Raw genomic sequence first — 13,945 nt, forward strand, 5'->3', positions numbered from 1 at the left:
ATCCAAAAGTACGATGGGATCTACATCATGTTGGGAACATGTAGGGTAAAGTGATAACGGAAAGCCAACCAGCAGATTTCGACCTAGATCAAGTTCTTCATAAGAGGATGACAATGACTCTGAAAGGCCGCCTGACATTCGAAAGGAGACAAAAACTCACGGTTCTTCATTATCGTAGCAGCAGCAGCCTTTATAATTATTTGATCGAATCTGCCAATGGCGGTGATAACAAGCACGAGACCTTGCCTTCCTGTGTCTACGAGGGTGTGACGATTTCGTCCAGTTTGGAAAGCAGTGGTATTGAATCTTATGATACTATTACCCTTTCTCAAAGGCTGAAGAGGAAAGGGAAAGGAGAAGGCTAACAAACCAGAATGTTGATTCTCTGAAAGTCCAGGTCTTTCCAGCGTTGAACATGATGTGTCCTTATATGACTCCAGAGTGGTGATGGTACTATTACCAGAAGAGGGAGGTGAGAAGGCTATAAACCAGAACACTGAATTCCGAATAAACATAGCATAGACCGTTTCAAATCCTAGTTCATATCTCCCAATCAAGACCCATGCAAACCCTGATTCTCATATTTATTTTCCTTACAATCAAAACCTTTTAAGTAAATTCTAGTGATGGGTTGACAATGGAGTATTGGTTATGGGATACCTGTGGTGTGGAGGAACCTTCACTCATACAGTGGAAAACCCAAAGACGGCTTATGATATTTCCTCCCAAAACTAAGATTATGGAGGTCCTCTCTAAATTGAAGAAAAATGACTTTTTCAGTTCACTAAGATGGCAGAGAGCTGTTTTGATAAAGTAAAGCACTGTAATGACAGGTAGTCTGCCGGCTGTTCCAAAATGGCACAAACACCCTGAGTATGGACAAGTATACAGATATTGCCGAGTTTCCTCGATGTGTATACTGTGGTGTTGAACAGAAAGTCTTGGATGAAATTGCACAGAGGGTAAGTAAGAGGACGCACGACAAGAAATGGTTGCGAATGCAGAGGTGCAACAAGAGAGAGAACACTGGCATTGGTACGAAGATATAAAGCTCACAATCAAGGACGAGGCTCAGTTGATAGATGGATGATGAAACAAATGTTCAATGACATACTATAAAGCTCAGCCAACTGCAGAGCATGACATCGATCGAAAACCAAATTCATAGACTGGCTCCAGTAACGAATTATGGAGCTTAGATTTGGAATTTGTCATCGATTGAAAAACATATCGTACTTGTCAACATAGTTTTTCAATCTGTACCAGAAACAAAAGTACATATGGTGTTGTTTGAAACCAACAAAAAGTATTCCCACTAAAAAAGTCACTTACAGTCCCAAAACTCTAGTGAAATCAGGTGATTCAGTTAACATCCAGTGGAGTGGGATAGAATCACCATCAGAATCAGATTGGCTGGGCATATACTCGCCACCGAATTCATCAAACAATAGTTATATCGGTTACGTTTTCTTATCTTCTTGTGAAAAGTGGAAAACTGGGTCTTGTTCAATCAATCGATCAAAATATGAGTTTCGGATCTTCAGATGGAGAGATGATGATGAGACTGGTAAAAAAGAGGTTGATCCTAATCATAACCCTGTACCAGGAACGAAGCATATGTTGGCGAAATCAGAAGGAGAACTAGGTTTCGAGACTGGGAAAGGACCGGAGCAAATTCATTTGGCGTTTACAGACTATGAAGATGAAATGAGGGTTATGTTCATAACTGAAGATGGAAAAGACAATTATGTCAAGTATGGAACAGATGGAGGTGACATGAATAAGGCTGTGAAGACATTAGTCAGCAGGTATGAAAGGGAAGATATGTGTGATGCTCCTGCTAATCATAGTATTGGATGGAGAGATCCTGGTTTTATTCATGATGGAGTGATCAAAAACCTGAAATCACACAAGAGGTATTATTACAAGGTAAGAAACTTCCCTGAAAAATGAGGCGATGAATGCGGGAACAGGAGCATTAGGTTGTTCCAACAAAAGTGCATTCTCCATTGACAAAAGCATCCGTGAAGGTACCGGTAAGTATTGTGCAGCAATTCATCTCCTTCAATATCATGTAACAGTACAGTGGATTTCACGTCAGGTACTCACTCATCTAGAAAGATGCTCTTGTTTGCATGTTTGTTTTGAGTTATTTAAATATCTTCTTGGAGTGAGATTGATGAATTATGGTAGACAGTCCTAAGATAATTCGTCTATGTTATTGTCATTGAGAAGCTATTTAGGTTGTCACCTTTATCATGATATTTTAGGAGACGAGGGTCAGTTTATCTCGTTGATTTACTGGATTAGTTGCCTTTTTGAACTTACTGAAGGCAAGATCTAAGCTTAAATAGTAATCTTAAGTAATTTTAAGGCAATTACTAAAATGTGGGGGACCTTTGGCCATAGTCATACTTGGACGGATTCAAGGCATTTCGACCAGTTGAGTTGCTTATGCATCTGTAGGCTAGTGCACCTTTTTTGTTCCCAAAAGGAACACTTGACTTAGGTAATGATACATAAGTAGATGTGGAGAAAGTATTCTTAATGGTTGTGGGACAAACTACAAGTTTTGGAAATATGAAATGTACCTGATATAACCATATTATACATATATGTATAAACCTAGATACTTATCGTACCACATGTCTCTATTATGATATTTTGGGATATGATGAAATCTTGTGATGTGACAAACATAGAACTGTTTTACATCTACTACTAAATAGTTGTTGTTTAAGATTTGACAGGAAACTATTATGCGGTTGAAGTGTTCTAAAGGATCAGTAGGTAACCAAAATAAATTTTGAGGATATAGTTTCTGTCTAACGCGTTTAGTATGTGCTGTAAAACAGATTTGCATCCGCGTTTAACCTGGGAAATCACAGGGACGCTCTGACTAAAGGATCAGTGATTGGAATGCATGAGGTACATATGTAATTTCACATATGTGATATATATTGCACTAACATTAATCTTGAGGAAGATGTAAAGAATGTACTACTGAATAGTACATGTATTTTTTATATGCTTTACAACCACCTATGAAATATGTGATATTTACGACTTGACTGAAAGACCAATTGGTTGATTTGATCTAAAGGATCGAAGGGAACCAGAATATATTCTGAAGGAAATGGTCTTTGTCAAACTCGATGCATTTAATGTGTGTTGTAAATGTGCAGTATATCAGGTGTATACAAATATTCTTGTATCTCAAGAGAATTACTGAGATGATCTGATTAGAGATTTGCGATACTTGATGTACATCTTAAATTGTGTATGTAATATATATTGTACTGACCTTAAGAGATGTTGTTGTTTCAGGCTATGGATAAATTTTAGCCTATGTGTGTATCCTCTTAAGGAGTGTCTGTCTAAGGAAGTCCTTAAAACAGACAAGATGAACTTGTATATTGAAGAAATCAAAGTTCGTGTGCTTTAATTCAAGCATAAGAGGAAGACGAATGATTACTAAGATGCTTCTTAGAAGATATTCCTCTGTGACCAAAGCCTGTGGCCATCATTGCAGAAACTCAATTGACTATGTGAGTCTAAAATAAATGAGCAATGACAAAGTCTAGACATACTCGAAGAAGTCTAATTCGGTAAGACAACTATACTCTTTAATGAAGTAATTTTAGTTGATTCGTGAAGTCAGAAAGAGGTCTCAGTAGACATGTAAAGTCAAAAGAGAACCTCACAGACTTAGGGAAGTCAACAGAAAAATTAGTGGTCCTTTGACGAAAGGATTTTCTAAAGAGATAGTTCGTAATTATACATCGAGGGGGAATGGGACTTAAACTCATATAAAATAAACTTTCCATGAAGGATACTCAACCTTGCTGACTGGAGATCCCAAGATCAAGGTTTCGAATGAGACAACTAATTTATGGTAGGTAAAGGTAAACACTATCAGAGAATTATATTCTCTCTGTCCCTTCCCTATGGTGTAGATGTGATAGTGTGACTGCATGTGAAGGGTGACTTTAATAAGTCTTAATGAGTTCCATAGTTTCAATTTATGATTGAAGTGGGGTGTAGCAGTGAACACTCTTAATGGAACTCACCTATCTGAATGAGGAAGTGGGTCGCTTTCTATGAGAATATGAGCTGATTCTCTAGAGCATTCTGAGAAACAAGACGTCCAGGGCCAAAATGGACACAACGGCGGAGCTTGGCAGCAACCGTGGAGATATCATGTGTGGTTGTTATCGCGAGTTACACCAAATATTAGACAGTTCAAGACCTAATAGACACTGGCTAATAAGTAGTTCAGGTAACCTCTCACTAAGCAAAGGTTCAAGACCTTATGGACACCTATGCCTATTCATGATATTTCTTGTTTTCCGTGTTTTATCGTATTTTTATTCATGTGGGGGATTGTTGGAAAAAATACAGTTTTATGTGAATAAAAATTACTAATAAAAAGGTTTTTCCAAAAATAAAAACACCTTCCAAATTTTATCGGGTTAGGGTTTTATATATATGAAGTTTTTTTTTATTGCATATATATATAGAAAAACCTCTCTGATATCCCCTAGGGTTTTTTAGTACTTCTTCTTCGTTTTTTTCGATGTTTGATACGAGGGTTTTAAGTGCTAACGATTCGTGAGTTTTCCGCTGCCAAGTTCTAGAAGGACAAGTTTGAATGTGCTATTCAAGCTTGTTAAGATTGTTGTATCTTGGAGGCAGATGTACCCGTAGGGCTATAGCATCGTCTTTTTAGAGTGTAGCCGGGCATTCTTGTCTTAAGGACAGTATGTTGAACATGCGCCTCAATCTACCATTACCGTTTTTCTTGTTTCCATGGTGTTTAACAGGATATTCAAGACATTAACAGTTGACTAAGGAGAACACACGAAAATCAGATAAGTGCCTCTTATATTATTTAGTTGTTTGATTAATTTTTAATTGTTATTCTCCAACAAATGATTAATTTGTCATTAGACGCCTAAAACATGTAGATTATGGTCTAGATTCGGAGGAAAAAAAAAACTAATCAAAAAAGAAAAAAACAAAAAAGATCACTAGTGACCAACTATATCTGAGTTACGCGGTTAACTGTAGTGCTCTAGAACGGATTTACATTTCCAACAGGCACACCCTACAAATTTTGTTGTTACCTTTTTATTTTCGTTCTGACAAAAATTATTAGAAAATTCGTCCACTTGGAATATGTCAACGGGTGATCAAGAATCACTGAAATAAAAAACAAATTATCAGGGTCGACAGTCAAAACGACATTGTGTGAGGTCAATTATAGAGATGACGCTATGTAGAACTAATACAATTTGAGTCAACAAAAAGAAAAATGAAATTTCTAGTCCAAGTCTTGAACGAAGTCTACTGCAGCGTTGTCAGTTACGAGTTCCTTCTCCGAAACCTTAAACCTTACTTTACAACCCTGTATATAAACTCCATTCCCTCCATCTCATTTGGCATCCATCAATCCAACCTTCACCTTCCTCACTATCCTTTTTTTCACTTTCTTTACGAATATAAACTTAAGTATTAGTGTAAGCGCTCACTAATTAATCACTAATTTTCAGAAGAACGATGCAGAAAATTATAGTTTCCCTGGATTTACACGACGACAGATGCAAACAGAAGGCTATGAAATCAGTTTCTGGACTTTCAGGGGTTGATTCAGTATCAGTAGATATGAAAGACAAGAAGTTAACAGTAATTGGAGATGTTGATGCAATCCTCATTGTGAGCAAACTAAGAAGACATTGTCATACAACTATAGTTTCAGTTGGTCCAGCAAAAGAACCAGAAAAGAAGAAAGAAGAAGCTACTAATCAAATAGTTGATCTTGCTTATGCTTACAGAGCCTATAATCCTCATCTGAACACACATTATTACCAGAATATTGAAGAAAATCCTAATGCTTGTGTTATTTGTTAATTTTATCTTTAATCTAAATAGGATAATTGTAGTTTCTAAATTGGTTTATTTTATGATTTAAAATCTCGGGTTTATGCATCTGATATATATGGAAAAGTTTACGAGTGCAAAGCATCCCACCTGAGCCTGGAAATAAAATGGCATCAGTAACTGGAATACCGGTAGCGCTAATTTATTGTATGTTACCGATCATCTTTGGAGCAGCGATAATACCTTGTGGAGTTCATGGTTTCTCTTTCTTGACCTTAGCGGTAATGAGTCATCCCTTGGATACAATAGTGATGGTTATTGTTTCCCTTTCATAGGTAGAGAGAGGACCAAACTCGTAGAATTTTAGTTATATCATTAGATCTCGACCATTCATCAAAGAAAAGATATAAATGAAATAATCTCAGAAATGGTAACCGACATAGTTTAGTAATATTGTATAATTAGCACAATTATTACATGGCCCAAAGCAATATTCCTATGTATAGAAATATTCTTATAAGATGCCCAAAACCTCTACAATTATCCATTAGGGTCTAGAATTTACAAAAACAAAAAAGCAAAAAGTAACACTAGTCACCAAAATTTCTGTGTCACCCGGTTAACTTAACTGAATATTCTAGAAACGGCTTTACATTTCAACAGGCACACCCTGAACCGAACTGAATATTTTAGAAATGGCTTCACATTTCAACAGGCACACCCTGAAAATTTTGTTGTTACCTTGTTGTTTTCGTTTGTATCCCTTGAATTTTCGGGGTGTAAACGCTTGACACAATTACTTGAAAGTTCGTATACAGTGTCGTCTGACGCTAGATTTGTCCACTTCCAATAATATCCACCACAGTTGATCAAGAATTATTGCAATGCAAAACAAATTATCTTCTCACAATTCGGGATCGGTCAGAAACTATTTGTGTGGTGGTGAGGTCAAGTATAGAGATGACATGATGTAGTAGTAGTAGTTTGGGGACAATAGGAGTCAACAAAAACAAAAACGAAATTTATGGTCCAAGTCGGAGACTCTCGTCTTGAATGAGTCTCCTTGCATCGTTGTCCACTTGATAATTGATATACGAGCGTTCCTTCTTCGAAACACTTTAAAACCTTAAATCGGACTTCACTTTACAAGGCTGTATATAAACTCCATTCTCCCTCTCATTTGCTATCCATCCATCAATCCAACCTTCACCTTCCTCCTACAATTCCCTCCTTCTTCTCTTACTCTTTACAATTCACTCACACTCAAATTGTTCTCTAAAACTTTATTTAGTACTAATAAACCAAAGTATTGGTGTAAGATCATACTTGATCAACAATTATCAGAAGAATGACGCAGAAGATTATAGTTTCCCTGGATCTACACGACGACAGATGCAAACAGAAGGCTATGAAATCAGTTTCTGGACTTTCAGGAGTTGATTCGGTATCGATAGATATGAAAGACAAGAAATTAACAGTAATTGGAGATGTTGATGTAATCCTAATTGTGAGCAAACTAAGAAGACACTGTCATACGACGATAGTTTCAGTTGGGCCAGCTAAAGAACCAGAAAAGAAGAAGGAAGAACCGAAGAAAGAGGCTACTAATCAAATAGTTGATCTTGCTTATGCTTACAGAGCCTATAATCCTCATATGAACACATATTATTACCAGAGTGTAGAAGAAAATCCTAATGCTTGTGTTATTTGTTAATAGGTTAATTGTAGTTCTTAAATTGGTTTAATTATTGATTTAAAATCTTGGGTTTACATCCAATACATTGGCATCGGGTTTCAAGAACTTTCCTGAGATTTTTCAACATCATTTTTTTTGATGAAGTGAGATTCAGTAAGACAAGATGTACAGAAAAGGCTACCAGTAGCAGCCAAAATAAAAGAAGAGAAGAAAAACTATTCTAAATACATAAAAAGAATGTCCCAATGTGGATTGTATGCGAGATCATCCAGCTGTGTAAATTCGATACTTCTATGCGATGATGAGAGTGATATACCCCCTTTTACAGATCTCCCCTTTAGAATGGTTGGCTAAGAAATGAGCTTGAAGTTGCAGTTAAAGTTTCCATTTGTCATTTGTCATTTCGGTTAATGATTTCTGCCGAATTAAAGTTGCAGTTATTCAAGACAAGGGTATTACGGTCTAAATCAAGTTAAGAAGACCAAATCAAATAACGCCTCAACTTATGCCTATTCTGCCTATTCCTTTTTTTTCTTCTCCGACTATTCAGTGATGACCTCCTTCTCGATGCATTCTTGTATGAAATGATACCTTTTGTGAATGTGTTTCGTCTTCCCATGAAACACTGGATTTTTAGTGAGTGCAATTGCAGACTTATTATCAATCTTGATGAGAACTTTTTCAGGTTCTCTTCCTTTGATTTCACCCAACAGTTCTTGAAGCCATATTGATTGTTTAGCTGCTTCTGTGCGGCCATGAACTCAGCTTCACAGGATGAGAGGGCTACAGTGTCTGCTTCTGTGAACACCATGTAATAGGTGTTCTCCTAGATAAAATATATGACCATGTTGTACATTTTCCATCATCTTGGTCAATATTATGACTGTTGTCACTATACCCAACAATTCCTTTTGATCCTCCTCGACCATACTTCAATCCACAACTGATTGTTCCTCTTAGATATCTCAATATCTGCTTTATTACATCACCATGAGACTTGCGTGGACTCTGCATATAACGGCTTGCTACTCCCGCAGTGAAAGCCAAATCTGGTCTTGTGTGTAATAAGTATCTTAGGCATCCAACATTTCTTCTATAACTCGTTGGATCAATCTCAGCTTCTTCTTGTGCCTTTGAAACTTTAAGTCCAAACTCCATTGGTATCTTAGTTGGATTACAAGTTTCAAGTCCTGCTTCTTTCAGAATTCTCCTTGCATAAGCTTCTTGTTTAATCTGAATCCCATCTACTCCTTGATGGACTTCTATGCCAAGGTAATAAGTGAGTTTTCCGAGGTCTGACATCTCAAACTTTGATGACATTTCTCTCTTGAACTCATTGATCACCTTAAGGGAGTTGCCAGTCAAAAATAGATCATCTACATAGACTGCAATCACAAGAAGCGTTCCCTTTTCTTCTCTTCTGTATACTGATGTTTCTTTAGAGCACTTAACAAATCTGATTTCTCTTAAGATTTGATCTAACTTTGTATTCCAGGCTTGAGGAGCTTGTCTTAGACCATATAGAGCTTTTGATAACTTATAAACCTTATGCTCTTGTCCTTTTACTTCAAAACCTTCTGGTTGTTCAACATACACATCTTCTCGCAATTCACCATGTAAGAATGTTGTCTTACCGTCTAAGTGGTGAATTTCCCATGAGTTTGATGTTGCTTCTGCTATTAAGAGACGAATTTTCTCTAGTCTAGCAACTGGTGCGAAAACTTCATCAAAGTCTATGCCTGATTCTTGAACGTATCCCTTAGCTACAAGTCTTGCCTTATATTTGTTGACAGTACCATCAGCATTCCGTTTTATTTTGAAGATCTACTTAAGACCAATCACTTTTACCCCACCTGGCTTATCAACTAGAAACCAAGTCTTGTTTCTGTTGATTGAAATAATTTCTTCTCTACATGCTTGTGTCCATTTAGTCGAGACCTTTGCTTCCTGAAAATTCCTTGGTTCATCATTTACAGAAAGTAGCATAATCTCACATTCTTCTGCAGCTTCAAGAACATAATCCTCCAGATACTGTGGCTTTTGTATCTGTCTTGTTGATTTTCGAAGTGGAATGGGTTGAGTTATTTCATCGATCTCTTCTTCTTCTTCTTCTACTTCTACTTCTTCGTTATTCTCAGTGTTTTCATTATTCTCTTCTTCTTCTTGATGAACATCATTGTTTCCATTGGTATTGATGATTATGGGTCCTTCGCCTTCATCAATTACTTGACCCCATCTCATGTGAAACATTCCTAGATCCCTACATGGTCCATCATTAGTTTCTTTCCACTTCCAGTTTGCTTTTTCATCGAATACCACATCTCGACTCACTATCACTCTTTTCGTTGTTGGATTGAATAATCTGTAAGCTTTGGATCCAGGCTTAATTCCTAGATTCACAAGAGTCTGAGATCGATCATCCAGTTTCTTAAGAGTTGCAGAATCAACTTTTGCGTATGCTTTGCAACCAAACACTCTTAAATGATCTATGTTTGGTTTTATCTTTCGCAAGCTTTCATATGGAGTCATGTCTTTCAGAGCTTTCGTAGGTATCCTGTTTATTAGGTATGTGGAGTATCGTACAGCTTCTCCCCATAGATAATTAGGTACCTGCATAGCCTTTAAAGAACTTCTTGTCATCTCCATTAGAGTCCTGTTTCTCCTCTCCACCACTCCGTTTTGTTGTGGTAGCCCTCGAACCATCTTGTTCTGAGACATAGTTTTTAAGGTTCTGAAACTTATGTGTCCTAATCTTGCATTCCACTTCCATGTCTGATCTTCTAGTCTCATATTCAGACACAATGACCTTCCAATCATGAGACTTATCTTGTAGAGTCTATTCTGTGAACGTGAGACTCTAACTAAAAGTCTTCCACTTGGGTCATGAACTGTTAGATAATCTTGTCGCATTATAACATCACATCCAACTTTTATAGCTTGTCCTAAACTTAGAATGTTGCTTTGTAAGTTTGGGATGAAGTAGATGTTTGTGACAAGCTTCTGTTCTCCGGTCTTGCTCTGAAATAGAATTGATCCTTTCCCTTCAATTTCTACAGAAGATCCGGCCCAAACTTCACTTGTCCTTTGATTTTCTCATTGAATTCAGAAAAGTAGTGTCTCTTACCAGTCATGTGATTGCTGGCTCCATTATCTAAATACCAGATTCCTTCTTCTCCATCCTTTGATTCGTAGTTCTTTGGTATTAGGTTCCCTTCGTTTAAGAATACAACTTCGTGCATGAAAAGAGCTGTATCTGCTTCCCTTGTTTCATTCTTGTTTGTTTCTTCCATCTTTTCTATTCCTTTAGGGCATACAGAGGAGAAGTGTCCTGGTTTATCACATCTGTAACAAATAATGTCTGATTTATCCTTCTTTTCTTTCCCTTGGTTTTGATCATTCTGACTTGTTGTTCTATCTTGTGATTTAAACCTTCCTCCCCTTCCTCGGCCTCTGTTTCCTCTACCACCTCTTCCACGACCTCTTCCTCTTGTCGCAGAGTTTTGTTGGTAAAAGTTTGTGTACAAGAGTTTTCCTTGAGTTTATCCATTGTTTTCTTCATCAAGGATTCTTTCTTCATATGCTTTCAATCTTCCAATTATATCTTCATAGCTAGTCTTCTTTAAATCTAAGACTTGTTCGAGAGAAGCTATGATATGAATATACTTGGATCTTGGTAAACTATTAAGAAACTTCTTTACCAGTTTATCTTCATCAATGGATTTTCCAAGTGATGTAGCTTTTGAGGCTATCTCTGATAGCTTTCCTGGAAAGCTATCAATAGTATCAGTGTCTTTCATCTTCACTCTTTCAAATTCAGACATTAAGGTTTGCAGACAGGCTTCATTAACTCGATCATCTCCGAGATTACGTGCCTTTATTGCATCCCAAATTTTCTTTGAAGTTTCCTGTTCACCAACTTGTAGAACAAGACATTCTGGTATTGCTTGAAAGAGTAATCCAATGGCAACATTGTTTTTGTCTGGGTCCAATGTACCAGGATCAATTGTTTCCCAAACTTTGTAGATTTTCATCAGTACCTTCATTCTCATGGCCCATACTGTGTAGTTTGTGGCGTTGAGGATTGGAACTTGTATTGATGGTGGCGTGAACTGTGTTGCACCCACAATGGTGGTTTCGTTTTCCATGGCTCAGAAACACGCTCTGATACCAATTAATGGCAACTGCAAGATGAAACTTAGCTTATATAAAGACAACTCTCTTTATTGATGTTTATAAAATCTCTCAAAACTAAACACAAGCTCTAATCTTGCTCATATGATCAACCACAACTTTGGTGATCATATATATATAGAACTATGAATTCCTTTTCCTAGTCATATTACCTTATTACATGTCTTTCCTTTTCCTAGAACTAGATGACTTCTAATTCCCTTAGGATTACATCAATTTCCTAATCTTGTCCTAACCAGCTTGTTAGTGACCTCTATGTTGAAGTTTAACCAACACCAAAATCCATAGAAACCAAAATGTCCCAAATCTCAGACCTCAAACACAGTACGATAACAAAATCGTACACAATTCGTAGTGGTTGTTGATGATGAGAATAAGATGAACTAAAAGATGGTCTTTAAGATTATGGTTTTATGGAGATTGAATCCATCTAAGTAATTTCATTAGATCCTCAAAATTATGGATTTGCTTATTTTTATCAGTGAGTTTTTTTAATCAATTACTTCAATTTTTCTTATAAAAAGGTTGTTAGAAATCTCTGGGTGTAGAACAAGAAGGGAAGCAGAGGATAAATTTGGAGAAGAAGAAAGGTAAACAAACTATATTTGGAGCGCCCCGGCAACGATGTGGTCGGGTCATGCCACTCTTTATTTTCTAACACTTATTTAACTAAAAAACTTTCCCCCTCTAAATCCCCTTAACTGCTCTGTTTTTTTGAGAAAAAGTACGGAGTTACGAAAAGAAAAAAATTAAACAATTAGGTAATAAAGCTGTTTTTCAAGATTTTTCTTATGTTGTAGGACGTGTCACTATTTAAAGAGGGGCCATATACTTGAAGTATGCGGCCCGACCACATCGTAGCTGCACCAGAGCAAAACCCCAATTGTATATGTTATTATTTATTTTATTTTTATATTTTTTTACTTGGTAATAAGAAATTTTATTAGAGAGAAAAAAGATACAGAAGATAACACAACAAGGAGGCAGAAAACTCCTTCCAACCATAAACATGAAGCTGATAAAAACGAAGAAGAAAAACCGATGAAAATTCTAGGATCCGTCCCTGCTCTGCAACTATTGTTAATGAAGATGATTCCTAGGGTTTATAGAAAATAATAAAAATAGAAATCTACATTATCTCCCTAAATCCATTGTTAACTTCGAAGATACTTTCTAGTGCTGTGGTGGTATATCGAGATAAGAGGGAGGTACTCTATTTCTAAAGAATTTTGTCAACTTAGTTAGCTTAACTATATGGTGTTTTTGAAAGGACTCCTTAAGTTCTTAATAAACATTCAATTAGCTCATGGTGCATATGCATGTAATGGTTTGGAAAGTAACCTGCTAAGACTTCTCAAGGGGGGTCTAATTTCTATGGGATTGAACAAACTCAAACATTTGTTCATCCACGTGGATGAACAAACTGAATTCTCTACTATGGGAAACAAAGCAAAATGAACAATTTGGGCTCCACTAGTGATTTTATTAATATAAACTAATAAGAGTTGGATCCCACTAGTGATTTTATTTATATAAATTATTAAGAGTTGGGTCCCACGAAATATTTAACTTAAACAGGTTTTGGAGAGAGAAAAGCATTGGGCGTTTCTTCATCCAACGCGGGCGTCATTGCTGTTGACGCCAGCGTTATTAGAAATAGCGCGCGCCATTACAATAGACGCGCATTTGTTGTTGCGACTCGATGTTCAACATTTGAACATCCATTTTCTTGGTTTATTCATTCCATAGTGGGAGCAAAATGAACATATCATTAAATGTAAATGTCTCCGGATTACTTTAAAAAAAACTCATGTGATTTACATTACATGAACGTAACCGTCCCTAGTTTGTCTGACGTGTGGCTACTGATCTTTTACAGATAATTCTAAGTGTACTGATTATGCAAACGTGATGATTGTATCTAAATATACCGGAGTAGTTCATTAAATGTATAAACGGAAAATGGGTCATTTGTCCAAATATTTTAAATCACGATTCAAATGGACGAGTAAAAAGTAGTTTGGGTGAAATGGCCAAAAAAAATAGTAAGGATGAAACAGCTTAAATTTAAAAAATAGTAAGGCTGAAACTGGTTTAATCCTAACTTAAATTTAAAAAATAGCAAGGATAAAACTGGATACATCCTGTGTAAATTAAAAATAAGAAAAATATTTGAAA

At 36.5% G+C, this 13,945-nt stretch overlaps 2 protein-coding genes across 2 annotated transcripts; both read left to right on the forward strand.

Annotated features, from left to right (window-relative positions):
* The first annotated feature begins 5,463 nt into the window (after positions 1–5,463).
* On the forward strand, positions 5,464–6,073 carry LOC113273461 (heavy metal-associated isoprenylated plant protein 39-like). Its single transcript, XM_026523169.1, has one exon. The coding sequence runs from the start codon at positions 5,560–5,562 to the stop codon at positions 5,908–5,910; it is 351 nt and encodes a 116-aa protein (XP_026378954.1). The 5' UTR covers positions 5,464–5,559; the 3' UTR covers positions 5,911–6,073.
* Positions 6,074–7,132: 1,059 nt separating this feature from the next.
* Positions 7,133–7,659, forward strand: LOC113273462 (heavy metal-associated isoprenylated plant protein 39-like). Its single transcript, XM_026523170.1, has one exon. The coding sequence runs from the start codon at positions 7,229–7,231 to the stop codon at positions 7,592–7,594; it is 366 nt and encodes a 121-aa protein (XP_026378955.1). The 5' UTR covers positions 7,133–7,228; the 3' UTR covers positions 7,595–7,659.
* Positions 7,660–13,945: the final 6,286 nt, after the last annotated feature.

The sequence above is a fragment of the Papaver somniferum genome, chromosome 4 (genome assembly GCF_003573695.1).
Source record: "Papaver somniferum cultivar HN1 chromosome 4, ASM357369v1, whole genome shotgun sequence".
Lineage (NCBI taxonomy): Eukaryota > Viridiplantae > Streptophyta > Magnoliopsida > Ranunculales > Papaveraceae > Papaver > Papaver somniferum.

What these genes read in the sequence shown, in the direction of transcription:
- LOC113273461 (XM_026523169.1), top strand. Translation starts at nt 5,560, where the DNA reads ATGCAGAAAATTATAGTTTCCCTGGATTTACACGACGACAGATGCAAA.
- LOC113273462 (XM_026523170.1), top strand. Translation starts at nt 7,229, where the DNA reads ATGACGCAGAAGATTATAGTTTCCCTGGATCTACACGACGACAGATGC.